The sequence below is a fragment of the Carya illinoinensis genome, chromosome 1 (assembly GCF_018687715.1).
Source record: "Carya illinoinensis cultivar Pawnee chromosome 1, C.illinoinensisPawnee_v1, whole genome shotgun sequence".
NCBI classification, from domain to species: Eukaryota; Viridiplantae; Streptophyta; class Magnoliopsida; order Fagales; family Juglandaceae; genus Carya; species Carya illinoinensis.
The window spans coordinates 47,620,129-47,647,836 of record NC_056752.1 but is presented as its reverse complement, the minus strand read 5'-3'; the positions used below and the strand labels follow the sequence as shown (position 1 = coordinate 47,647,836).

The window sequence follows — 27,708 nt, the reverse complement described above, 5'->3', positions numbered from 1 at the left end:
TTTTCCCCCCATTTCAGAGAGTTTTGTGTTTGTAATACATAATGAAATTTTGTTGACTGTATTTGGCTGAAATCTTCTTTTATTTATTTATTTTTGATAAGTGGTTTTAACATTTAAGAAACTTTTATATTTGGCTGACATCTCTGTAAGTTTTAAACATTTCAAGTCAGAGTGGGAAGAAACCACCAGTAAGGACAGGTCAAGGAGAGATATGGGAGGAAAGAATCAGAAGTCATTCTGCCATGCTTACTAGCAGTTTAAATATTGTTGAGTTATATTACAAAAAGATGGTATCTTGATGGACATAATTTCCTCAAACAGAGACTTTTGTATGGGATTCTAATGGAAAAAGGATTTTCCAACTACTAGTAGTGAAGATTAAATAGTAAAGCTGGTCATACTTAAACTAACCATTAAAAAGATCAGATATCTCACATCCCAAGCATTTATGTCAAAATCCAATCAATAGAGAAAGAAGATAAAAGATTAGTGCAAAGCAAGAGATAAATAAGAAAGTATGGTGACTCCCTAGCTTCTCGTAGATATTCATTACCTTGCCATGCAACAGTGTTTATGATTTGAAATGACTTCAACATAACTGGCATGGAAAACAGTATTGTTAGAATTTTTTGAGAGAGAACTCCCTCATTTCACATGTATGCCTAAACTTGATGCAAGCTTTTCTATTTTGAACTGCTCTCCTGCCATGATTGGCTTTTGGAGAATCTTTGAAAAACAATGAGTGCGAACTACGAGATGTAAATATCGGTTATCTTGGGTCTGATCCATTGTTTTTTCTTCTTTTCCTTCCCCCCCCCCCCCCCCCCCCCCCCCCCCAACTCCAAAAATCAGTTGGTGTTTCTCGTACTATTTTGTTGGTTGGAGATTCACGAATAAAAATTTGTCCAATTTTATTGGATTGTAAATTGGGGAGGTGTCCATATTCCCTCTCGGTAGAAATGATCCTGCGTTCCAATCTCTGATGGGTTCATGGGATTGCTTAGGTTATAGAAAAATGTGTCTTTGCAGCTGTCATGTTAAATCTTTATAGCTAACTGTTAGCATTACCAAATATAAAGCTTCAGGTCTGGACAGCTCATTTTCCAAATAGAGAGAGAGAGAGAGAGAGAGAGAGAGAGAGAGAGAGAGAGAGAGAGAGAGAGAGAGAGAGAGAGCCTTTTTTTTTTGGGGGGGGGGGGGGGGGAGGGGTGTCTAACAGACATTTGAAGTGGTTAGAGCTCTTCATCGTAATCCCTTGTGATATTACAAGTATGCATATTGAACCCATCATCATCACGTTATTGACTAGTGCATTAGCAATTGGAAAAATATAGTTGCAAGCACAATTGTGCACTAATCCGTGCACTAATATGATGTGATTGGTCAAAAAGTAGATTTTATTGAAAATAGTGTTAATTTAAATTTTAAATATGAATGAATCAGTATTGGTATACAGATTAGTGCGCGACTGTGTTTGTATATAGCAAAACTCTTAGCAATTGTTCCATCTCCTGCGTTTGGCAGCTCTAACAAGTGGATCTAGTATGTAATATTTTTGGTCCATGATGCTTACACTGTTCAATTTAAATGGTATTCTTGACCTTTATTATTTATTTGAGCAGGGTGTTTCCTCTCCATTCATGCCTTTTTGCTTAATCACAGAGACACGCAAAAACACTTTTTTACCATGAAGTTGTCCTTGACAAAAATGTAACATATTATTACTGTATCCCTTTATATGATCTGTTTGCTGTATGTTTTGTTGCCTAACAACTCTCTCTCTCTCTCTCTCTCTCTCTCTCTCTCTCTCTCTCTGTAGATTGCCCAAAGAAACAGCTTGGATGTTGATGTCGACCTTGCTTTGGGCTTTGCTTCCCACTACTGCAAGATCGGCACTATGGAATGTCTGGTGGAAGAGGGTAATGCCATTGCTTTTTTGGGCCCTTTGATGAGAGCTGCTGAGAGAGGTTGTATGCAGGTTGTGGAGTGGTTTGTGAAAAGGGGTTGCCGAGACATGGAGCTTTGCCTTGCCCTCACAGCTGCCACTTCAAGCAGTCAAGTAGGTGTCGCTGCCTATCTTCTTCCACGTGTTCCTCAGAATGTCCTTGCAACACTCAGCATTGAGATTCTCAAGGCTGCTGGTGAACGGAGTGGTGGTTCTCTTGATGGTGTAGGATTTCTTCTCTGTTCAGACTTCTTGGGTGATCCAGCAGCTACTTATGCTGTTGCGGACAGTATTGCTAGGTCTGATGATGAGGCTGTAGCCCCTGAGCTAAGGTCTTTTCTTCGAGAGTATTGGTCAGAGGCAGCTTTCTTGGATGGACAAAGGCAAGGACAAGAACATTACATGAACCTTGTGAGGATTTTGAAGTGGGGTGGATCTCCTATTTGCTTGAGAGATCTTCCCGGTCCTCTGAAGGTGGCAATTGCTTACCTGCCGCTGTATAGGGAATGTTTGAAGGCAGGTGGTTGTTTGATGTCCCAAAGGCTAAGAGGTGAGCTTGTTGAAGCAGTGAGAAGGCTTGGAGGAGGGGTCTTTCAAGAGGTGAATCAGGGCAGAGAACTCCTAGCTGTTTTGGAGCATCATCTTCCTCCATTTTTGGTTCGTACGTCCTGGCTTACCTAGCAAGATTTTTCGCCTGCTGATCTTTCATATTTTTGCTTCTTCTTGTTTCCAGCCTATATGTGCCATAGATAGTAATAATATGCTTTAGCTGGAGGTCAGGTGACGAGTCTATCAAGGTTTGGCAATTTTCTTTCCATCCCATGCGGTCGCCTTATATTTTAGGTCTCCCTGCACACTTTATATATATAAGCATATAGCATCTATATATCGCATGTGCAAGTTGATCTGTCTTGTAATACGCACTGTAACTATTGTCAAAGAGGTTGGAATATGATGGTTGTGTATATTGGCTGGCATTGACCTCCTGTTTCCTCCTCTCTTTCATCTATTCCCTCACGCTTTTCTGTTCTCCTTTTGTCTTCTTTACCGTCCAACTTGCTGAAACTTGTACGTTGATTTCAATTTGTTTTTAGTTCGAGTGAGGCGGCTCACCGAGACTATAAAAACACAAAACGATAAATTTGCTATGTAGCATACTATCTCACCACGCATATCTACAATCTGCTTGGGTAACTACTCAGATGGTTATTGGTTTGTCACCAACTATGCAAGACGTTATGTTATCTAGCAAAATGGGTCGTTTCAATGGCCACTTTGAAAGCAATCCTTTCCAATTCAGCCAGTGCGGTTCATAGTAGATATAAAGATCTATCTTATCCATCATTTTGTATTTTTCTCCAACCAAATGAAAAATAAAAATCACCTGTCGGATTCTACACCAATTGATGTTGTTCAAAATATTGTAATGCTCGGTGCCTGTCTCTCACCCCCAAGTACTAGGGCTCGGCCATGGTGGCCTTCATCGTATATACCATCAACGGTGCAGATCTATTAGATTATTCATAAATTGGATCGGTGGGTTACGCGAAATCTCCATCTGATCTAATACCTCTCTGGGGAACCCATTGTGGTGTGGAGAGATCACATCCTATTTGCTGCTAAATGACATCTTACTATTAAAAAAGCTAAGGAAAGAATAATTGGGCATTTCTTTACCTTTCCTTAAATGGCGATCCCCCCATTTGAGGCGGATCCAAGCACTGCTTTCAAAGCTTTGTCAACAAAATGCATTTTACGGGCATTTACTCATGAACATGGCAAATATGAGGATGATCCTTGTAATGCGTCATTCCATACATCATATGTTATGAAGTCACGTGCACATTCACAATCTGCTCTAACTACTGGTCCACGTCGCCTAACCCTAGCACGAGTTGGTGGTGGATTCAATCACTCCACGAATGACATATGGGGATTGGAGGTTACCTATGGCCTACTCAAGAAAACCATCTTTCTCACCAGAATGGCAAAATGTTCGAGCCCACGGATGGGAGCCCCCCCTACACGTTGTCTCTTAGTCCAAAATTGGTAAGCAAGCAGGCAGGCAATCGACCCATATCAATTGCGCTACCAATTGGGTACGATTCATTAAACTATGCAGGCAAGAGACCTTAAAGATTTTATGAACAACTGCAAAATCAAATGCTACTTTAGGCGAGGATTTTTCGGGTGCAAAACAAATGATGAATACGAAATGACGGAACTGTTCGTCTTTTTTTTTTTTTTTTTTTATTTCTCTCTTTTTTCTTTTTTTCTTTTTTTTTTTTAAGTAGAGAGTTACAAAAATTGTATGATGACAAAGGTGCATGTACTGCTGTGCATGTTTATTACACCATTTACACATATGTATAGGTTATATCCCTCACATTAGAAGGCATGAAAGCCAAAACCATAAGAACTGCTAGGATCCCTATTGGAAGCAGAAGCAGCATGAATGGTGGGGGAGGCAAAGGTGGAAGTATCAATGGAAGAATCAGCAAAGAAGCCGTGAGACATACAAGCAAAAGCAATGACTCTAAGCTGAAGTAACTTGAAGCCAACAATCTTCTGCTGCTCCCCTTCCCATGTGACAGGCTGCGTTGGTATTCAATCTTCTTTCCTTCAACCAGAGGACCAGGAACCTTTCTTGATCTCGCATCCATAATGAAACTTGCAGAATGATTTTGTAAACAACTCAAACCTTTCAACAATCTCAGATCCACCTCAGGAAGTTCAAATCTCATTTAAAGATCTCCTAGCCACTTAATTCACAGCACCCCAGTTCAGATTGAACCAATGTAAATGACAAATGACTCAATTCAAAGATATATAGCCACCCAAGAAATGTGAAATGTGCAAACTTCAACACTCTTCAAAATTCTAACACAAGTGGGCCATAGTTATAATGCTGGTGCAAACGTGGAGAGGGAATTCTTGTAGTTGCAATATTCAATCAAATATACAACTCGCAGAATCCTTTTAAGGTTGCTATCCTTGTACTTCAACAGCCCAATGCAGTGTTTCTTCTTAGAAACTAATGCTGCCTAGATCCCAGGTTCAGAACTAACAGTCTTACCAACTAAAAATGCAAAGTGAAGTAAACAAAATCTTGCAATGAAAATAGACTTTTGGTATCACTAGGAGAAACTTTTCCAGCCGTCTTCAAACAAATCAATACCACGCGTCTTCGTCTGTTCCCAAAGAATCAAAACTTTAGTTCAACTCGCAAACCATGAGACGTCGTCCCCAATAATCCAGCTGCACTCCGAGTTTCAAACAATTGAAGGAAATCATGGAAAAACATTCAAATCAGTCACAAACATCCCACCAAAAGAATCAAATAAATCTTTCAAAGTCCTGATCCGGTATAAAACCATGGCAAGCCAACCCAATTTGTACAAAACGTTGGGACACCACAAGTGGAAGTATTGATTGTACTGAAGATGAAATTTTGATTCTCCAAGATTTAGATTCCAAGTGACCCCCATGAAACTTTTAGGAGTGGCTTGCAACAAAAACCCAATAAATTAATGACAGACGGGGAAAAGGGTATACCCAGATTTGAAATCTAGTGTTTTTTTTTTTTTTTTTTTTTTTTTCAAGAAGAGAGAGATCAGGCAACAAATAGGTAAAGCAAAGATAGAGAAGCAGAAGTCGATGATACCTGTGATGTTGATGAAGCTGCTGAAGCCTTTGATGCTGGTGGTAGTAAAATTTCCGAATAAGGCAACAAGACAGAGAAGCACCTTTATGCACCCTTTGCATCTCAGCCCCCTAATTTTCCCAAACTCCTCTTACAGTTCCTATCTGTTTAGTGGTAGCCTAAAGCATAAAAAACTCATCAAAACAAAAACAAGCATAAAAAAGGAGAAGTGGGTTTTCTGATATCATAATTTCTGAAGATGTTATGGAAGTTATATGGTGGAACGGAGGATTGGTACCCCTTCCTTTTGATGGAGCTCTGGGTTGTAGCACTGTATTTGAATTATCACTATTGCTATCATGCAGAAAGAGAGATAGAGAGAGAAACAGGGTTGGGTTCAGTGAATTCCAAATCCAAGTGGGGTCGGTTGCTGACATACAAGTTGCTGGTTTTAGAAACTGCAGGGAATGTGTCTCCCAAGGTTCTTCTCCCCTGGACTTCTCTCTCCTGTAGAACCTGTCTCTGTAGAAAGTTATGTGTCCTGTCCCTCAAGAAAAGCCTAACACCAGCATCAACTATATTTAATTTAATTAAGCTTGTGAATTCACTCCAATGGCCCCCACCCGTTTCCAAAGTTTTTTCAAAATACGGAATCATTCCATTGAAACTCACCCTTCCTTTCCATTAGCAAATGGGTCCATATTGCTTCCCACACTGTTTTGGATTAACTTCGTGTCCCCTCTCCACCTTTTAACTTCTTGCATCAATTTTGAAAGACAACTGTTACAGATAAAAAAAATTATATAAAATAAATTTATAAATTAAAATAATTTTATAAAATTTATTTTATAATAAAAATAAATTTATAATCTAATATATAATTAATTTATAAATTTATTTTTATATAATTTTTTTTAGCTAAAATAGTTTTTATTTTCAAATATAAAAGTCTCGAGGCTGAAAGTCTCGTCCATATATTCTCTTTATTTTAGGCCCAAATTTCTACGCAGTTAAATAATATTCCTACGGAAGGAAGGACTAAACAGAGGTAATTAAATTATAAAATGAATTTTCTTTTGGGACCTATACGATGGAAGCTTCATTTCCAACGCTACCATAGGTTGGCCGATCCATTTATTTTTTTTAAATGCGGAAGATTACAATTCTAAGCAAGACTTCATAATTAATGAGATGAAAAATAAAATTCAACCTCTAATTTTTGAGGAAAAAAACAAGTTCATTCTTAAAAATTGATCAGGACTTCCAAAGATTTATAGAGTAATGTCACCCTTCATCTTTTTTTACTATCATTCTTTCATCGTTTTTAAATAATTAAAAATTATTTATTATGTTTCACTTTTGAGTCAATAACTTCATGCTATATTAAGAGATATTTATTAAAAGATATTGAGATGATGATGGAGAAAATGATAAAAAAATATAATTTTTTTTAAATAATCACACCATATTTATAATAAATATTCATAAATATTTTGAGATTAATTTTATAAATTTCTCTCTCTCTTTCCTTCTACATTCATTGTACATGTAGAGATAATACCAAATGGACATTAAAAAAAGAATGGTTCCATAGTTTAGCCCGAATGGCATGGATATATCCATAAAATGGGCATGTGCCAAGTGGATTTCCTCTTATTATTTGTAATTCTTTAAGAGCTACCTCGTCCTTCAATCCATTGCATCTTCATGTGTGCAGCTTGTCATTCTAGTCTTCCTCGTACATCCGCACCACCCATGCAATAATAGTGTTATTATATTTTCCATTTGGGATTCAAAGCATGGGCACGGCACTTTCCACGCTGCATCCACAGCACGCCTGCTCTTCACCTCCCCCTAGCAAGGAGGCAATGGAAGTTCATGAATATTGAATAAATTAATAATACCAGCTCCAGAAATAAAGTTCAGCAAATGAATGCACAGGTGCATGAATCAGGATGTGTAGACACCTTCATTGGCTTCATTCATTCTCCCAATGACTTCTCCAACATGTTCATAAAAAAGATTCCAGCCATAGCAGAGTTTGAGGACTTCTAGTACAAGTTTGAAAAAAGAAAAATCAAGAGAGAATGAATTCCCTTAAAGAAATAACATATTAACGATACTTGCATTATAAGTTTTGCGTACTTTCTTTTAATAATAAAGTTTATTTTTTTCAAAATGAATACGTGAAACTTACACACTTTAAATTATATAAAACATTACTCAAATATAAACGATATTCCATAAATTTGTTGTATAATCAAGTTCTATGATGTCCAGATTCACCACTGGGGTTTCCATTAGAGGCATGGCGTACAATTTTGATGCTGGTCGGCTGTGTTTCTTTTTTATTTGCTGCAGACTTTGTTCCTGTTTCAAAGATTCGGCTCCCCATTTAAGAATTATAATAAAATCTTGACCGTATATATAAGCACTATTAAAAATGATCAAAATAATGAAGGGTGGGGGGCATTCAAATCCTATTTTATAAAGATGTTAGTCGATTCGTTTCTCATTAAAGTAATGTTTCTGCATTTGCTGGCTGAGGGTTTTGCCTGCTGGCTGGCCCCATGTTGTTCCAGGAACCGTCTTGCCCACCGGGCATGCCCTTTTGAAGCACGTGAAGTGCACATGCTTTCCTCTCTCTAGTCTTAGTCTTTACTCGTCACAAGGGCTCTCCCGCTGATGGGATCGTGGGATGATGGGATCCATATTTATTAATTTTTTATTATTCTGTTCTAAACCTATCATTTCTAATTTTTTTTTATTAAATTAAAAAGATGATATATGAAGAGGAGGTAAAATTTCTTAACAAATACCTCAAAATAATAAATAACAGTGTAAAGATATGGAAAAAAGAAAAAACTGATTTATCTGCGATCAATTTCTTGATCCATACACATATCCTACAATAAGACATCGTCTTATAAAAAGATGGAAATAAGGTGTTCACATAAATGAAAATAATGGAACCATTATTAGTGGCGGTAGAATCTCTACTGGAAGCAATGATGATGGTGTGTACATTGTCACTTGTTGTCTTGAGATGATTTCTAGAGAGGTTCATAATTCCTCTTGCAAAATCATGGACTAAGGAAATCGGTAACATAGGATAGCAGCTGGACACTGAGCTGAGTCGCCGGCGAATGGCCAACACATGTCACCTGAAGAGTGGAACGGACAGACAAACTCAAAAGATCTGAGGCGTCTGAAGCCATTGTGTTAGGGGCCCTGGTCAAGTCCCTAGACGATAAGTCCTCCACGCCAATGGTGGCCTTGTGATGACCGAACATTGGTTCCTCTCTTGCTTGGCTCATGTGCAAAGGTGGTCAATATGACCACTTGAGGATGGTGGGGTTAAATGTTAAGGCTAAGATGGGTGTATGAAATGATGGAAGATGAAGGGTTGTATGGTTCAAGGGTGAGGGGCGCACGACACAAGTGTGTGCTAGTGTAGGCGCCACTTGGAAGATGGTTTAGGGTTTGAAAGTTGTGTTTAGGATTTAGAAGATGTAAGATGGGTGGCTAGGATGGAAGATGAGTGATGTGGAGTGAGCAAGCTAGGGTTGGCCGAATTTTTGGTGATGTAGGGATTTTAGGAAGTTTCATAAAATCTTGGAAGTCAAACTTTCTTGAATCTTGGAGATGACCTTCCTAAAATCTTGGGATATGATGGAGATATGAATGGCTGATTATGGGAGTGATTTTAGGAATCAATTAGGATTCCTAAATGATAGGAATCTTAATTGGAAGATGTAGGGGGCGGCTAGTGTAAAATGGATGAAGCAATTAACTATGGAAAGTTGACAAACACAAGTGGTGGGCGATTTTGAGGCTTGGATGGATTGGATGAGCAAAATATGATATGAACTCCTCAAGAACAATGATGAACACGCGTGAACACAATGAAGAACATGCATGAACAATGAAGAACACTCAAGTGCAAAATGAAGAACACTCAAGAACAACGAAGAACGCTCAAGAACAATAACAAAATACTAATGAACTTGAATGAACCAAAAACATAAATAAGGATAAATCACTACTTGATTCATGGATTGCACAAGTAATGAATAAACCTCATATATTGATAAACACAACTTGGATTCACGAATTGTACCTAGTTGCAAGAACAAGATAGATGAATCACACTTATTCAAAGAATTGCAAAGTGTGATTCTCTCTTTAGGATTCACGAATTGCACCAAAAAATCCTAAGTGCAAAGGCACTAGTTTATGATCTCTCAAATAATAGTCTTCATTCTAGGAGTTTGCCAAAAAGATCCTAAAGCAAATGAAGAAGGTCCTATTTATAAGTGAAACAAATTGGAAACCCCCAATAGGTCTCTAGAAAATAAATAAATAAAGTAAATTAAATAAATAAAATAAATAACAAGATAATGACCATGAACCAAGGCTAGCCGTGGCATGCATGGCCCATGGTAGGCTAGGTGGTGCACGGTGGTTAGGTTGGTCCATGGTCAGGTGGTGAGGTCATGGCTTGCTGGGTGGTGAGCCATGGTAGTACGCGGCATGGCTGGCTGATGGTGAGCTAAGGTGGTGCGGCATGGCTAGCTAATGGTGAGCCATGGTGGTGCACGGCATGATGGGCATGGCTTGCTGAATGTAAGCCATGATGGTGCACGGCATGGCCCAGGCTGGTGGCCTGGGCGCTGAGTCTGCAAGGCATGGGCTGGAGCCATGCGCTGGATGACATGTCTGGTGGGCATGCCACTAACTTGCTCCGCAAGGCATGGGCTGGAGCCATGCGCTGGATGGCATGCCACGAGGCATGCCACTAACCTACTCTGCAAGGCACGGGCTGAAGCTGTGCGTTGGATGGCGTGCCTGTGGGGGCACGCCACTGGCCTCGCTAGGTGGTGTGGGGGCACGCATGCATGCGCGCAGATGCACGCTTAAGGGCACGTGCAAGCCTGCACGCATAGTCTGCGCGCGGTCAGTAGCCTCCATGCTCGCCTGCTGCGTGTCATGGTTTGAGCCAAGGCATGCAAGCAGACTAGCCATGTAACTGTCTTGACCTTCAATAGGTCGTGCCGAAATGTGATCCCGGATAAATCTCCTGGGGGTTGTGACACATTGAGACTGCGCGTGGGCTTAAAAGCCACTCTAGAACGTGTGACCCCATTTATTAACAAATTGGTGTACATCATTCACATAATTTAATCCATAAAATTTAATGTTTAAAATTTTCTATTTCAAATCAAATCATGTTATGTAAGCATTTTATTAGATATATTATCCACATCGACTAATAAATTTAATTTAATTTATATTAATCTAATAAAAAAAATGCAATATTCGGTGAAATAGCTCATAAACCAAGACCATCTTAAAATGAATTAGAAATAAGAAAGTCAAAAACTTTGATAAGCACTTAACATAATAATAATAATAATAATAACAATAATACAGAAGAAGAAGAATTTGAAACACAAAACTAATAATTTGTTTGAAATTATGGTAACATATGACGTGTTCTATAATTATAAATCAGTTGTAACAAAGACAAAATAAGATCATACGTGTTCAATGTCTTTTACTAATCATCTTACTCCGTCCACTTTGTGGGTGACGTCTAGCGATCTCTAGCAACATTTTTGTTTTTTGTTCCCTAAGCATAATGCTACAAAATATGGCTGTATTTTTTATTTTTTTAATTTTTTTTTCTTTTAGCACATGATAATACAACAATTAAGCGAGACACTCGATATTATCCAAGAGATCCAAAATCAGATCCCAATAACATCCAATCATATAATCCAAATTCTCTCTCCTTTTACATTCCCTTTAAAAAGATATTTGTGCCTAAATTATAAAGAAAAATCTTTTGGTATTAAAATATTTTTATAAAAATAAATTTATAAATTAATATCAGTTGACAAGATTTATTAGATTATAAAATTAATTTTATTATAAAATATATTTAATATATCATGTTATGTTAATTTATAAATTTATCTATATAAAATTTTTTTATGATTGTAACATTTCACAATTATAAACCGGTAGGTAGATTAAGGCTCTATTCGAATGTTGAATTGAGTTGAGTTCTTTATGAATAGTCGTGAGTTGAGATGGTGGAATGAATTTTATAAAGTTTATTTAAGATGAATTTAGATATGTTTAAATATTAAGATGAGTTTAGATGTATTTATAAGAAGTTGAAAAAAATTATGAATCTTGTATATAAAGAGGTGTTAAATTAAAAAAAAAAATTATGACTCCTACAATAAAAATATTTTGAGTTAAATATTTAAATATCAAATTCAACTTAAAATTAAATTAAATTACATTAATTTCAGTATCTTCTGACATGTAAACGGGCCTAACACTTTAATTTTAATTTTGGGATTGATTTTATGTTCCTTTTCGTTTCTTCTCAATCATACAAGTTGACAAGGCAGTGCCTGTTAAGAAAAAGAAAGGAGGGGAAAATAATTTTCTAATTTTTTTTTTTCAATTTTTCTTAAGAGCCAAGAAAAAGAAAACTGAATACATACAAAATGAAGAAGCTTCGAGGTGTAATGTGGGTACATGATACGGCCAATGAAGCTAAAAGAAAAGATGGTGAGCACATACATGCATTCCCCATCCACCACCAATTTAGAATTCTCCCTTGTCATATCACATCCCCCCGCACTCGGCCATTTATTGTCTGGTTACCATCCACACTCTCGTCAGCTCCTTAATGGTCCATCTTAATAATTATAACAAGACTTCCAACCATACATGTCTATTTCGTGATACATATTATATATATTTATCTTAAATTTTTTTAAGTGATTTATACTCGACCCTTCAGCTCACTTGCAGTGTGTCCTCCTGATCACTTTTTTTTTTTTTTTATATAATTTTTTTATTATATATTTAGAGGAGCGAAATTTCAAACTCCACATCTTCATTTTGGAGATTGAGGATTATGCCTTGGGACTTCCACGCATACGCTTATGACAACAGATGACTTGGTCGTTTTTCCTTTATTTATTTATTTAATATATGGTTTTATATGTGCATTGACGTGTGCTAGATTAATCAGAAAGAGAATATACACGAGGAGTGAGGGAATCCAATGAAGAGTTTTACCTGACTGGTTGTGGTCATGCCTTGCCCACTTCGGCTTTCCCAGAAATAAAATCTACATGGGCTTCAGGTAAAATAAAAATGGTTGTTGGGTTTTGGAATTCTATCCATTTCTATCCAGGATCTTAACTGGCGGGACATGTAATGATGTTCATACAGGAATGAATTAATGACACTGCAAGTTTTGCCACAAGCTGCTCATCGTTTACCAGAAGAGGCTATCAAGGAGATTTCTGGCTTTAATACTTGCCCACTAGGAGAGGTGCCCCCACAATCGCATGAATGTGCCCTTGACTAAGAGTTTAGAAAAAGGATTTAGCAAATAAAAGGAAACGCACTTGGAAACATACATAACACTCGTACTTTCCTATTATGAGTTGAATCATTATCATCATCATCATAATTTATAAAAAGTGAAAAACAAGAGTTTCATCTGCCATCCAAAGGTCTCGACAACAGGGCGGGCATGCAAGCTATAAAGCGCCAAACCTCACATACATCAAAACAATATAAGCATAGATATGCATAAATAAAAGTCCTCAACTTCAGCTAGCAAGGGATGTACATCAACACCAGAAGTAAAAACCTTGTGTTCAAGCGCCTATTTATCAATTATTCTAGGGGATGAGTGCTGATAAACAGACCACAGCTACTGGTATTAGCACTCCTGCCAATGCAGTTTCTATTCCTGCACCCAAACAAAATAATCGTATCATAGAAATATATATATAAGTTGGAAAGTAGTCTGTTATGAATATAAAGTAACAACAAACATTAAAATAAAAGGGCCGCATGCACCAGATGACAACATTGCAGGTTACCGAGTTAAGTAAAGTTGTAATGAATCCATTCAATCTGGTGAGCTCAAAGTAGATGCAAAGCCATCAAAGTTGGTGCAAGGAATTATGGCTGAGAGTTTCACATTATCATCATAACTAGCCAAGTCAGAAGCACAAACTACTAACCTATCATTATTAGACCAATAGACTTATGGATTTGTTACGTATTTGCCTACTAGATATCCTTTTTTGAATTTCGACTAGAAAATTTTCAATGCGTGCATTGCAGATACGTGTATCCAAATATTTCCATCCTACCTTTTCAATCTAGTCAGGTCACTTGCACATATCTGTCCGGGACATCAAGCTCATGGTTCCCCTTTCAATTCATTCCGTTAAAGATGTTGGTACCAATGCAGAACTTGTTATTCTTCTGACACATACAAATAATTCACTGTTTCTGGGACGGAATTGTGAGTACCATCATGTCTAATTTTTAATTTCTCCACAGCCACTGCTTAATTTCTTGTGAAAGCATAAGAATATGAGATGGCTTATCAGCCTAGTTGGCGTGGTAGATATCAACTTGTGTTATTGAAACATATGTTACAATGTACATTATATCATTTAATTATGTAGAATTTACAAACTGAAGTACAAAAGGCCTATACTGCACCAGAAAGTATGAAAAGAAAATATAAAACAGTTTACATGATGCGTGTAAAAACCTATTGAGTTCTTCACGCTTATAAAAATGAAATTAGAGCAGGATAAGTAGATTTTACGTCTTGTGATTACTCAACTGATAAAGCTATATAGCATTAAACAATCTCTCATTTCATTCACAGAATTTTGTGAGCATAAGACAGCACAAGATGAGAAATAAATATAAATTTTTAACGGAGGTATGAGAAATAAATACAATTATTGTGTCTTTAATAGAAAGAATTAGAGCTAACATACCTCCTCGTCATCATCATCCCCACCATCTTCTTTGTTCTTCTTGAGACTGGTAGTACCTCCCTCCTTGCTGATGGGCAAATTCATTGCTCCAAAGGGTGTATCTACATTAATATGTCCTTTCATGGAGTAACCAGTGCCTTTTCCTCTCATCATGTCCCAAAGTGCAGAGCCAAAGTCCTTAGGCCTGAAGGTGATGGGAAGATCAATGTAACCTATTCCATTCTTATCAATTTTTGTGGACTTTGCGAGTTCTGCACCTCCAATGCTCTCATCGGAAAGCCAAACCTCATAGTCTAGTGAAGTTAGTCCCAAGTCAAAGTCGTTCTTATTTCCCAATTTCAAATGAAGAACTGCAACAGTTTCTTCTAAAGAGAACCTCTCAAATTTAATTTTCTCAACATCAATATCAGGCTGGTAAGGTATGGGGATCTCTCCAGTTTTCTCAAGTGGTATAGTCAGTCTACCAAAAACAGGCACGTCCACAATGAGGTCAACCTTAATCCTATATGGAACTATGCTTCCAGGCTTGATATCATCATATGTGTTTTTTATATCATCGTAAACTAGTTTAAGTGGTATTTTGACAGTCTCCTCGCCATGTGCAGGGATCGTCCCGGCATCTGGGATCAACCCTGAAACTAGTTTCCTTCCATCACTCTCAATCAAGTAGTTTATGTCAATCAGAGGGATGGGGACGGGATTTGGGTTCTTTACAAGAACATCAGCAACAATCTCTGCCATTTCAAGATTGATATGAGGGATGTGAATCTCAGTAACATCCGCAGTTGGCTTTCCAAATCCTATAGCTCCCTCAATCTTCTCGCCAATGTCTTGAATGAAATCCTTCACCTTCTCAATAAATCCCCCTTTCTCTTCATCTTTCTCATCTTCCTTGCGCTCTTTGTCCTTAACATCCCTTTTAACTACTTCAGGTGTATCAGATGAAGCCATGCCTTTATAGCAACGAGATTTCAGATGTAAAAAGAATTAGTTGGTAGAATAACCAGGATCACAGAAGCAACAATTAAGTGGACAACATGGGGAAGCAATAATGGATGAAACAGAAGGAGTGCACTTGTATTATTGATCAAAAAATGAAATTCCACAAATCCACATGCTAACCACAAGCAATGCTTAGAGAAGTTTCTAGAGGATTAAAACATACATAAGAATGCAGACGATTGCTTTCCTTTGAAAAATGCATAAAATATTGGCTCAATGTCACTGCTGCTCAGATCAAGAAATTGCTTCTATGTCTTTAAAAGGTTTCGACATGCAACATTGTCACGGGAATGCGTCACCCAACTTGCATTTTCTCTTTTAATCATGTAATAAAATTCCTCTGAAGAAAGAAATCAGTGATATATCCAGATGTGACTAGAGGATTAAAAGGTGTGAGAGTCATCACCCCCTTTTTTTTCTTTTTTTTCAAAGAAAACCTAAGGCACGAAAAACATAATACCCCCTCCTGTTAACAGTACTTATGGGAGGTGCAAATTAAACAATTTACACAGCTAATTTGATCTAAAGTAATCAAATTTAAGGATCTGGAAATACCAACCAATCAACTTCCAGAGCAACATCCATTTATCCAGAAGAAAAATGAAAGGTACAAAATTGCATATAGTCAGATCAAAGATCAGGATGCGGATCTGCACAATGCACATGATAGTGTGCTCTAAATGGCGCAGGCAATCGAACAAGTTACAGATCACATAATAACAATAATATCCCACAAAAATCGGAAATCGCGTTCTTTTAGTTAGTTTGTGAGAAGGAAATGAGCGATCCAAAAAGGGTAGAATTAGATCTATAGTAAGATCAAACAGATCACAGCAGTATATTTAATTCTGATCACAAAAAACGAATTCACTAAATCGCTATAAGCAATAGCAACGACGAGAAAGATGACGATCCTGAGGGTTCAGAGGTGCATATAAAAATATATAAGTATACCTGGAAATGGAAATCAGCGAATTTGATATGAAATATCTTTGTTTAGCCTTTGGTAAAGATCAGCACCAGAACAACCGATGATATATATAGAGCACATGTGAGTACGTCTGTGTGTGTGTGAACGTAAATGTAATGGCTAATTCTGATGACAGAATTTATTTAAAAAATAATAATAAATTCTGAGTCCTGACGATAGACTTGCCGACAAGTCATGGGACAGAGGAATGGGCCCCATTTCGTGATTACGTGGCTATCGCTTCGCGGTCTCACACATTTAATAACGAGAAATAAACCACAACGTGTCAACTGCAAAAACCGCTAAGCATCCAGCATTTAGTTTTTAAAGTCGACGTGAAGTACACCTCTGTACTGTTCTGGAACCAGTCTGTAAAATGTCAAAGGAAAATGATAAACTTATTTCTTGTTAACACCTTGTGTATAATTATCAGTAAAATAATATTATTTTAAATTTTATTTTGACTTTTGTCTTGATTTATGTGATTAAATATAATAAAAAAATATTATTATATTTAAAATTATTTATAAATTATAAATAAATTGGTAGTGTATCATTATTCAATGTTAAAATCGATCCGGATCTTTCGTGATTTTTAACACCGGATCAATTCACTAGATCCGATTCTAGTTTCATCATTTTTAACACGGATCAATTCACTATAATATGTATTTAAATTAATTTTTTAAATATTATATAATTTTTTTTATATTATATATAATATAAATTATAATTATATATAAGATAATGTTAATATTATTATAATTTATAACATAAAATTTTAATTTTAAGTGTAAAAATTTATTTAATCATATACAGTTTTTTTATAATAGAATTTTTTTATACAGTAAACCTTTTTATAAAATAAGTTTATTATAGCAAAATTTTTTTAAATAAGAGATTTTTTTTATAAAATAGATTTTTATAAATAATAACAAATTTTTAACAAAACAAATTTTTTTGATGTAATTTTTTTAAACATATTTTTTAAAAGAAATTTATATTTTATTAAAATTAAAAAACTGAAACTAATGATTTAAAAAAATAACCAATGCGTAATAAATTTCAAAAAATATAAAACGGGAACATACCTATTTAATCTTAAATTTTATCTAAAATTAGATCGGATCGGACCATTACACCCCTGCTACTCGGAGTTGCTTTCGCATGTTAAGATGAGGGCTATACGGCTCGGAAATCGCAACCCGTACGCACCATATTTTCCCATATAAATTTGGAAGACCAATGCCTGCTGCTACCGCAAGTGCCCACTGAAGAGAAATCACAGTATTAAGAAAGTGAAACATTCGTACCCATTGAAGAAATTCCGCTGATTGTCGAGGAAACCAGACCGATTGAATCAAAGATAGTTCCTTTCCTTTATTTTGGGTAATTCTTTTTTACGAGAAGCAGCTTGTGACGGCGAAGAAGAGCTAGGGAGACTCCTGAACTGAACCGAATGGAAGACTATGGAACTGGATAAGAGAATGTAAAGATTGGCCATGCTCCAGTTACCAAGGTGCACGGTGTCCTTCGCACACTGTTAGAAACGAGTTAATTTCACTTCCCCGTCCAATAAGGTCAGGGTATTCTCTCTGTGTGTGTATGATAAAGAAAAGAATTTTTCATTGAATCAGAATGTATCTATCATAACAAGTTTCTCGAGAATTTTTAGGTGGGAAAACTTAAAAAGCTCGGCACTTTCGTTCTTAGTTTGCGTTAATTTTTTTTTTTTCCCCTACTTCTAGTGAGGGATAGAAAATTGAAAAGAAAATGTTAAAAAGGGACCCTTTATGTAAAAGGACCACTGAAATACACACACACACACACACACAAAATATCCATTAAAGACTATTTTCAGCAGGAACAATGAAGTATTGTGAATTTTACATTCAATAAATCTGTGAATGAATATAACTTTCTTATTGTTGGCGACGCATTTCGTCAAAAGAATGATCATTCTATGATGAACCGTCTGTTTTGTGTTGTGTGCATTACATATATAGTTTGTATACACTATAATTTTCAATCGAAGAACCAAACTGGAGAGAATTCTTCTGACTCAAAACTCTCATATAATGCTGCCGTTGGGGATGACTGCACTATGAAGAACAACCACAATTCCCTCACTGATCATGTACCCATTGGCTTCATTGTTCCCTTCTCTGACGTTGTCTTTGTTTATAATCTGCATAGAATTGCCAATACATTACTTCTATATCCGTCATATAGGAAAGGCCCCTAGTTTAGAACACATAAAGGACAGTGAAGTGCGAAGAAGAGAAGCCACATATTGATTCAGTTATTCAGTTGCAGGTTTTAGACAGACATTCACACAAAAGAAGCTTAAACACAAAAAGGCTCAATTAATACTTTCTAGGTAGCTCCAACCGTGCCGAACTTAAAAAGGATGTCCAACAGATAACCCTGTTCTATCACTCTTCTGCATTCTATTTTAGAAACGTCAGTGCTCAGTCTTTGCACAGTACATATTGGCATTGGCAATAATAATAATGCAAATGCATTGCAGGAAAAATCTGAAAATGGATGGGATTTTAGATAAATGAAGTTGGTTATAGCTTGTTGGTCTAAGAATACATATAAATTTCTTGATAGTTAAGCTTTAATATAAATATTAATGGTGTAATGAGATTGCTATTGAGAGCCATTGACTATTTCTTGTACTTTCCATACCAAAACATTTCTGCCAATTCTTGCATTCTTATCTACAATGGCCTTCCTTATTTGAGTATCTTCACCAATTCCTATAGGAATATCTAGGCCTTTCCTGTCCACGCCGCTCCGCCGAATATCTTCCATCTGTGGATCGAGAATGCACACTTGCACTATATATAAGATAATCAATGGAGATTTGAAAGAACATTCATGAGTCCATCTGTGAGGAGGATGGGGGGCTAAAATGTTTTATTTTCGAGTTCTTAGACACTCTTCATAATGCCAACAGAGACATTTATGGATAAACATTTAGAGCAATCTTACTTGATAAATATCAGAACCCATGATCACTGAGTCCTCTATTACAGCCCCATCTCCAATTCTTGTCTTCATACCGGCTACTGTACCTTTGATCTTGCACCTCTACTCTTAGAAAGGTTAGAAATATATTAGAAACAGTAATTTAAAGCACAATTTAGAACAGAAGAAAATACACGGTATGCATGCGTTATAACTTATTTCCCTGTTCTATGTATACGCATTTGTTTCCATACTATGTAACTGCCTATCATTGAAATTTACCATTGCAAATTCTAGAGGCAGAGAAAGCAGTTCCTTACACCGAGAATGCAACCACCTCCAATGACGCTGTCTATTATTATAGCATCAGTCACATGAGTTGGAGGCAGAACCCGAGGTAAAGTGTAGATGGGAGACTTTTTATCGAAGAAGCTGGTATGAAAGGATGAAGTTTTTGTTAGTTTGTGAGGTGTCCAATATAGGCAGAACATTCACTGGGATAATACTTTCAGCCCTTTTCTGGTATTAAAGTTACTGACTTAAATGCCATGTCTGCTTTCTTTGTACTTTCCATATTTGCTAGGTAGAATGCTTCAATGCTCCTCATGTCTTCCCAGTACCCATCAAAGAGAAAAGCTTGTACCTGACTATCACGAAGGAGGAGAATCTTCTTATAAATTGCAATAAAAAGACAAAAATAACTACAGTCTACCACAGCATCATTATGAAGGGACAGAAAGAAAATAGTACTTCCACATTTGGAGAGAAAGAAAATAGTACTTTCACATTTGGAAAGAAAAGCAACATGGGAAGGGCATACAAAATAAGTCTGACCTTCATTCCTAAGGATATTGCACCTGGTACTACTTCACTTGCGAAGTCATTTGCCTTGGGAAAATGTTCTCTTAGAAGCTTTACCATTATATCTCTATTAATGAGATATATTCCCATACTTGAAAATTCTCGATATGCAACATCATTGCATTTCATTGGGCTTTCCTCCTGAATTTCAGAAGTAAACTTCCTCAGAGAACTCCCCCAAAAACTATAAAATTTAAGCAGAGCGGAGCTTGTGGGGGGAAACCTACTGAAACAAAAGTGATTGGCTCACTATCTGACTTCAATCTAAACTCTAGAACTTGATTTTCTGAATTCAATCTCAAAAAGCCAAAATTTGGGTCTTGCTCTCTCCGAGCACTCAATGCTGCAATAGTCATGTCAGCCTTGCTGTTTCGATGTGCTTCTATGATTTTCTGGTAGTCCATTTTGTAGAGATGGTGGCCAGGAAGGATTAGAAACTCAGTCACGGGATACTCTTCCATCAACCACAAGCATCTTCTAACAGCATCTGCAGCTCCCTAATATAGAGAAGGAACGTGAATATATGCATTTATATAATGGGAAATGATATTTGCAGTTGTGGAGTGCATAAGCGCCACACAATCTCTTTAAAAAAAGTGAGTAAATAAGATATTTACATTATAAAAAAAGAAAAAACAAAAACTAATTTTTTTAATAGTGAACCTTATTCTTTTTCAAAGTGATTGCGCGTGCTTGCCCACTTTATGACTGTATGTAGCATTACTCATAAAATATGACATCAAGACTAATAGTATTGAGAATTATATGATTTTAAACCTGAAACCAGTCATCGTCTTCAAGGCTCTGGTAAGCAGTGATAACTTCAACGAATCCCTCTTTTCCAGGACCTTGTCCAGTATAAGCTCTGGAAAGGTGGGAATTGAGAGAAGTTGAATTGAATTGAGTAAGAGCATATATCCTGTTTATGTTACTGTTAATGCAGTTGCTGACCACTGCATCAACGAGTCTGTAATTTGCTGCTATAGGAATGGCCCCTTCTGATGTTTTCTTCGTCAATGGGTAAAGCCTTGACTGCGATCCATCTTCTAACACGATAGCTGCTACACTCTGACATCAATCAATTCACATATGTTAATCCAAAAATACTTAGCGGCACTCTTCCAGAACCATGCCAAAGCAACAGGTTAAATTGCTTTTAACTAAAGCCTAGAAAACAAATATCCATCCCCTGTCATTACGAAGTATAAGAATAAGCATGAGGAGAGAACATTAGGTATTAGTAAACTTTGGACCTGATGACTTGAGGGAAACAGCAAATTGGGATACTGAGGCTGCCGTGAATTGGATATGAACAATCTTGGCGGAAGTGTACAACGGAACTTCGATGAAAGTTTTCGACGGATTCTTGCTGATCCATTAATGGCACCATTTTTTTTGAGATCCATGGATATAGGAAGAGAAAGCTGCAATATCACCATGACAAGAGAAAGCAACAGGAAGCAATGATATGAAATGCCACTTTTCTTCAAACAAATTATTTTAATCTCTTTACAGTATATTGCTTCTCTTGTTCCTCACTACGAATGAGATTTAATAGAGAGAATAAGAATGGAATACTTTGGTTTCTTCTTCCTCATGGCTACTGCAGAGGAAATCATCCTTGCATTGCCAGTGGGTAGGAGCTGATTTTCCGACCAAATACTGTCAACATTTTCTTTTTAGTGGAACCCAAATATAAACATGAAGCTCAGCTAGCATCAACCTTCTCAAAGAAACTTGTTTGTGGTGTTTAACTTTGATTCTAAGTTTCTTATTGCCTTTAGGTTCTTTAGTCTTTAACAATTCTTTTGCTTTGTTCGTTGAATAATGGTTAAGCAGATGTCCAAGAAGAGCAAAAGAACTTGTACAGGAATGGCTCGTTCAATATAAAATGCCAATCCAAATTACCAGTTTACCCACATAACCCTCTGAAACAACTACAGAATTTGCAAAAAGATGTTTCGCATTGTAGTTGGAACACGTTTCACGTTTTAGCCTCATGTGCTGGATTGAAAGATTGTACTGGTGATTTACTAAAGAGCAAATGCGTTTGATTATTTTCCTTTTTTCTTGGAGGGAATGAGGAGCAGAAGTGTATTGGTGGTTTGTGTCCAACGTCTGCATTTTGGAATTGAGTAGTATCGAAGGCAGGCATTGTCTCAGCTTTTGTGCTTCAAGCTTCCTGCCCGTCTCAAATTCGACTAACAAAAATAGGTTTCATCCTCCAATTGACAGTTGTTTCAACACTTTGCATCCAGAGTTTTGTCTAAGCAAATTGCTAACCAATTAAAGCGCAATCACCTTAGAAGCTAACTTTGGTCTTCCAGCTCATGTTGGTCCCAGAATTCAATAAATAGAGATAAAGTAAATTGCATAGATCAGGAATTTTTACAATTTTTTAATCAAAACACTTTTTACAATTAGGAAAAAGAGATAGCATACAATCTCTACTATATTAAGAGGTTGTTTGGATAGTGAAATAAAATAAGATAATTTTATATAAAAATTGAAAGTTAAATAAAATATTATTATAGTATTTTTTTTAATATTATTATTGTTTTGAAATTTGAAAAAATTGAATTGTTTATTATATTTTGTGTGAAAATTTTAAAAAGTTCTAATGATGAGATAAAATAAAATGAAATGATTTCTCAATCCGAATGGCCCTAACTGTTAGTGATCATATTACTCATGTATAACAGTTAATGCAGAGGAGTTCACATGCTGTATCTATTGCTCTACAAATTATAGTAGAGGTTGGAATTGCAAACTATTTGGGACTTCACAACCAAAGCACAGCGGACAGAAGCCACATGAAACACGACAAAACACAAAAGCAGCATATCATATAAAGGACTATTGAGAACAAGTTACAGAAGGCAGGAATATGCAACCACTTTTTAACAAGAGAAGCGTTACCCACTGGTTTGCACTTGTGTCTCTGAATTTTATTTGTTTGCAAAAAGAGAGAAATGACAGAGGGAGCCGTGTAAAAATATAATTTCTGATTCTAAACATCAAGAATACATCTATTCCTGGGTGTCTGAGCAGTTTGAGCACTAAGGCTCTTTCGATGTGCGGCAAAGCAATCGATAAATACTCATTATTCTTTGGGAAAATGTGGCTACCCTTTGGGAGTCCCTCAGAACTCTCAACATAGAGACATTCTGGCAGTTGACAAACGAAACAATACGTCTAACTGAGGAGAGAGAAAAAAAAAAAAAAAAAAACCTAGGCATCATGTCATGCCATTCAATGGTCCCCAATATTTCTCACTTCAAATGGTGCTCAAACAAAGATGCCATCTCAATCTGCATGACAAACGAAGTTATTTAATGTGAGGACTCAATCATGTAAAGAATAAAATAAATAATACACATCCATAGCCAATATACAGTATAAGAAGTATAAAATCAGTAGAAAGATGCATAAAACAACTAATCTACTTCCCAATATTTTAATTTTTTTTTTATAAGTAATCTGTCTCCCAATATTTTAATTACTCAGTCAAAGAACAAATATGGAAATAGAAACATTGAAAATATTAAAAAACTGAAATCAGATTATTATGGTTAAAGTGCTCAGGTCCGAACTAGAATTGAACATAGATGCCGTGTTTGTCAAACCTTATGATTTACACAACCATACAACTACGGGGATTACGAATGTGCATCTTAAAACTCTAGTCCAGGTTTTTGTTATTAAAATACATTACATTGGTATCATCATTGTGACGTTGACACAAAATGAACTTAAACATTCAACTCACAGCTGTCAAAGCAGTCTCGGAGCCCTTATTGCCAGATTTCCCACCAGCTCGATTTAATGCCTGCAATAATTATAAAGGCAACAGTCACAGTCAGAGATCACATCTCATCTAGCGGCACTCCCACCCCAAAGGCAGCCTTAGGGAGCTTTCTCCAATTTACATTGACTTTAACTACCAGATTACCTGCTCCATGTTATCGCAAGTCAGAACGCCAAATATGCATGGAACTCCTATAAAGTCATGTAGAAAAAGCTTCAGTATATCATTAGGAAGCAAAAAATAAGCTAAATTGGATATGACATCCATGTAAGAATGACAGCTGCGACATTCCGTCACATTTCACCAATTTAATAGCAAATTCAGATAGTTAATAGATCACCTTACCAATGCGCAAGGACATACAATTGATGTGTGGGCTGCTTAACAACATAGTGAAAAGAAATAACATGCAAAATTGATGTGAAGCTGTACTTCGTCTTGTCCTTCAGCCAAAATAGCTATCAAAAAATCAAAAGACAAATTTCCAAGCCCATTCAAGAAGCAGACTCAGGGCCCTACATGCAAAGTAAGTTTCCTACGTGAAAAATATATGCATAGCCATCGTAGTCTAGACAGACACCCATGGGAGAACCATGCAACAAACAAGATGCAAGCTAAAGCTTTCCCCCCTCCCCCTTTTTGTTTGTAACTTACATATGCACCCGGAGGGTCTTGATCCAACAATCTCACCCTCCATCCCCGTCATGAAAGGGGAGGAAATGGTATTTGAGCTAGAGCCCGTTGCCTTAAGCAAACTATATATGTGATATTGCTACATACAAAAGCCGGATTCACGCAATAATTATTAGATCACAATACTATATTCCCATCTACTGCTATAAAATAAAATCAGCTCAGCAACTAATACAAAACACAGAGACCAACCTGAACTTAAACCTGCTGAAAGAACTCCAGATGCAGCCGAATTAGCAACAGCATCATAGTGGGAAGTATCACCTCTAATCTAATGACAACAAAAATGGTTCATAAGTTAGGGCACTCATTACAAGCATGTTCTCAACATGGTGAGTTAAAGAACCCTCTCATTGAGAGATATTATATCTCATCAAAAGATTTTAATCAGTAGCGCATCAACAAATCATACCACTGCTCCAATACATAAAACTGCATGATATTTTCCTGACTTCCCAAGCCTTTCTGCAGCAATACCAATTTCGAAACTACCAGGAACCCATACAACCTGATGGACAAAGCGAAGAAATTAATTATCCATTGTCATAGCGTTCTCATGCAAAATTAAAACCACAGACCAAGCTAACAATCACAAGGCACAAAATCCCTGTAAGCTTCAATGCATTTATCTGAAAAGCGTGACAACAAGTGATAGTATGAGGATCACCACCATGATGGGAATGTTTACAGAAGGATGGTCATGAGCTGAAAAAAGGATGGTCATGGTGATTTTGGCTTTTGATCTTTAGCATGCTTTGACAGCAACGGCAATAACTAGTCACAACGACTACTTCCTCAATGAATGTATTAGTTTAAGAAGATGCTATACTTAACCACAACAATCAAGATATTTGCAAAAGTCTACATTCTATAACTCTCGTAGATACCGTGATAACAGGCATAACAACATATGACAATTAAGTTGTTTTTAAAAGAGTGGCTACGTACATCGATGTCTTCATCTTGGACAGAATAGTTCTTGAATGTAGCCAACGCTCCCTCTAACAGTTGCTTTGTCACAATCTCGTTAAATCGTGCTACAACCTTCAATAATCAAAATTCAGTGAAACCAATATTGGAAGTGAAGGGAAGCTAATGCTACCCAAAGCAGAACCGTATCCATTAGCTGGAATTATATTTTCAAGGATTTTGCAGCCAATTTGGGAAAACTGCAATCCCACAACAACTACAGATGTGTATACAAATGGTTTTTTTTTTTTTGTTACTCGAGTTATGTGTAGGACATTCAGAGTAACTGACCACGGCAAAGCGAAGACCCTGAGTTCTGGTGACAGATCCTGTCAGATATCGAACTGCGGACGTTTTTACAAAAGACGAGCGGTCATTCCTCTCAACGGAAACGCAAGGAATCGTTCCTGAAATCAATTCATTTTTAAAATATTAAGAATGTATACATGTAGAACAGCGCTTTTTTGCACGAGGGATTGATTAAATGAAGCTACCTTGCGCAGAAAAGGTAAAGGAGAGAGATTTTGACTTGTGAGTAGCAGCACGTTGAAGTTGTAAGAAAGTGCTGCAACTACCATTGCCAGGATGATGCTTATGATGCGTGGGCAAAGAGAGGCGCGATTGATGGAGGGGAAGGAAACACTCGGTGGAAGCAAACGAGGCCATTTTTCAACCAAACACTAGTGAGAGCCTTCTGAGAACAGGACACAAGAGGAATAGTGAAACTTTAGACATAATACTAGTCCAAAGTTGTCAAAGCCAATGTCACTGAATCTGTTTGGCCGTACTTTCTGGTAATAAGATTTATCCCAAACTGTTCTTTAACAAAGACTGTATAAATATAAACTTTTCCTGTGGCTGATTTTGCAACCTCGAGAGAGGGCTCGCTAGAACCACCAAGTGCAAAATCAATAGGCCTCGCAGCACAGAACTACAAGTAATGCCAATCAATCGGATTTTACTAAAACAGCAGATCTGGAAAAAGCTTACCTCGAAAAGCGGCGGCTGGCCGAAGGCGGCGATGGCTGGGAAGTGTCGCTAACGGTCGGCGGTGGAGAATGAATAAGGGAGATGGATGCTACGTCGCGGCTTCAGTTTAGTTCCAGGTTAATTATAAAATCTAAAAATTTACGGTTTCTGCCATTTGTGAGCGCGTGATCGAACACTACCGAAAAGATTCAAAACGGTGAGTTTCGTAATTGAAAAATCCTTTACGAAAAATTCTATGAACTACCACGTCATCTTATTCTTATTCAATGAGGTGGAATTCTTCGTCAAATTTTAAATTTATTTATTTTTATAAATAAAAAATAAAAATTTTATATGTAGTCATTTTTATATATATTTTATACATTTTATTAATATGATTAGTTGCATTACTTTTATAAATATAAAATAATTATTTTGACTAATCATATCAGTAAATACGTAAAAAATATATAAAAATGATTTTATGTAACAGAACTCATAAACAAATAAAATGAGATAATATTAGATTTTGTAGTATGACTCTTGATAATATAGATTTCATATAGATAATACACATTTTTGTTGATTGCGAGCATAGTTATAATTGTTTTATTTGGAGCAACAATATCCATCTAGTGATTGGTCCTAATAAGATTTTCATAATGCATCGCCTATTGAATATACGAATTTAATTGATGTAGTTCTAACAATATGTCTTGCAAGTGACCATAGCTTTTCGGTAAGAGAAATGTTATCATATGGTCTAAGTTATACTGCTTACTTTATTTCACGATGGTGTTACTTTGTTCATTAAAAAAATAAGAAATCAAGCATAAAAGGGTATATGAAACTTAAAATTTCAATCGGTTTTTGTGTTTTTTTATGCAATTTTATTTTGAATATATATATATATATATATTTTCTTTATAAATCACGTGGCACCACCATTAATACTACATCAATAGAATAAAATGAGATAAAAACAAAAAATAAATAAATACTTGTATGCTTTAATAGATAACATAATAT

General features: G+C 36.4%; 4 protein-coding genes and 2 long non-coding RNA genes across 8 annotated transcripts in view; 2 read left to right on the top strand and 4 right to left on the bottom strand.

Moving 5' to 3' along the window:
* The window catches only part of LOC122278886 (ankyrin repeat protein SKIP35-like), a 15,860-nt gene extending 12,938 nt beyond the window's left edge, over positions 1–2,922 (top strand). For both annotated transcript variants that reach the window (XM_043089101.1, XM_043089095.1), the window contains one exon: positions 1,820–2,922. In XM_043089101.1, coding sequence (XP_042945035.1) covers positions 1,820–2,626 — 807 coding nt within the window. In that variant the 3' untranslated portion in view covers positions 2,627–2,922. The remainder of the gene's footprint in view (positions 1–1,819) is intronic.
* A 1,335-nt stretch (positions 2,923–4,257) lies between these two features.
* LOC122278899 lies at positions 4,258–6,322 on the bottom strand. The gene is made up of 2 exons (XR_006229382.1): positions 5,610–6,322; positions 4,258–5,203 (listed from the first exon to the last, which is right to left on the bottom strand). It is a non-coding gene; the product is annotated as an uncharacterized LOC122278899 (long non-coding RNA).
* A 6,714-nt stretch (positions 6,323–13,036) lies between these two features.
* LOC122278875 lies at positions 13,037–16,544 on the bottom strand. Its single transcript, XM_043089089.1, has 3 exons — positions 16,388–16,544; positions 14,432–15,384; positions 13,037–13,377 (listed from the first exon to the last, which is right to left on the bottom strand). Exons 2-3 carry the CDS (start codon positions 15,380–15,382, stop codon positions 13,372–13,374), a joined length of 957 nt encoding a protein of 318 aa, XP_042945023.1. The 5' UTR covers positions 15,383–15,384; positions 16,388–16,544; the 3' UTR covers positions 13,037–13,371.
* Positions 16,545–17,536: 992 nt separating this feature from the next.
* LOC122278869 lies at positions 17,537–19,923 on the top strand. Its single transcript, XR_006229368.1, has 2 exons — positions 17,537–17,983; positions 19,677–19,923. It is a non-coding gene; the product is annotated as an uncharacterized LOC122278869 (long non-coding RNA).
* On the bottom strand, positions 18,258–22,094 carry LOC122278862 (inactive glucose-1-phosphate adenylyltransferase small subunit 2, chloroplastic). Its single transcript, XM_043089072.1, has 9 exons — positions 21,494–22,094; positions 21,018–21,308; positions 20,468–20,737; positions 20,214–20,381; positions 19,919–20,022; positions 19,700–19,811; positions 19,404–19,502; positions 19,098–19,223; positions 18,258–18,591 (listed from the first exon to the last, which is right to left on the bottom strand). The coding sequence occupies exons 1-9, from the start codon at positions 21,677–21,679 to the stop codon at positions 18,475–18,477; spliced, it is 1,473 nt and encodes a 490-aa protein (XP_042945006.1). The 5' UTR covers positions 21,680–22,094; the 3' UTR covers positions 18,258–18,474.
* A 972-nt stretch (positions 22,095–23,066) lies between these two features.
* On the bottom strand, positions 23,067–26,861 carry LOC122278847 (6,7-dimethyl-8-ribityllumazine synthase, chloroplastic). Of its 2 annotated transcripts, none has more exons than XM_043089056.1 (9): positions 26,701–26,861; positions 26,205–26,404; positions 26,002–26,117; positions 25,690–25,785; positions 25,154–25,249; positions 24,934–25,012; positions 24,193–24,239; positions 24,010–24,069; positions 23,067–23,551 (listed from the first exon to the last, which is right to left on the bottom strand). In XM_043089056.1, the coding sequence occupies exons 2-9, from the start codon at positions 26,374–26,376 to the stop codon at positions 23,513–23,515; spliced, it is 705 nt and encodes a 234-aa protein (XP_042944990.1). In that variant the 5' UTR covers positions 26,377–26,404; positions 26,701–26,861; the 3' UTR covers positions 23,067–23,512. The 2 variants fall into 2 exon arrangements, with proteins under 2 accessions (XP_042944990.1, XP_042944996.1); XM_043089062.1 differs by having other exon boundaries at positions 26,205–26,401; positions 26,701–26,847.
* Between the last annotated feature and the right edge of the window lie 847 nt (positions 26,862–27,708).

Coding starts and splice junctions, on each gene's coding strand:
- LOC122278875 (XM_043089089.1), bottom strand. CDS start 15,382: ATGGCTTCATCTGATACACCTGAAGTAGTTAAAAGGGATGTTAAGGAC.
- LOC122278862 (XM_043089072.1), bottom strand. CDS start 21,679: ATGGTGATATTGCAGCTTTCTCTTCCTATATCCATGGATCTCAAAAAA. Junction 19,812..19,918: donor AAAGCAGACATGGCATTTAA/GTCAGTAACTTT, acceptor CTTTCATACCAG/CTTCTTCGATAAAAAGTCTC. Junction 18,592..19,097: donor GAATTGGCAGAAATGTTTTG/GTATGGAAAGTA, acceptor AATTCTATGCAG/ATTATAAACAAAGACAACGT.
- LOC122278847 (XM_043089056.1), bottom strand. CDS start 26,376: ATGGCCTCGTTTGCTTCCACCGAGTGTTTCCTTCCCCTCCATCAATCG. Junction 26,118..26,204: donor CTTTACCTTTTCTGCGCAAG/GTAGCTTCATTT, acceptor AATTGATTTCAG/GAACGATTCCTTGCGTTTCC. Junction 24,240..24,933: donor TTCAGCAGGTTTAAGTTCAG/GTTGGTCTCTGT, acceptor ATGACTTTATAG/GAGTTCCATGCATATTTGGC.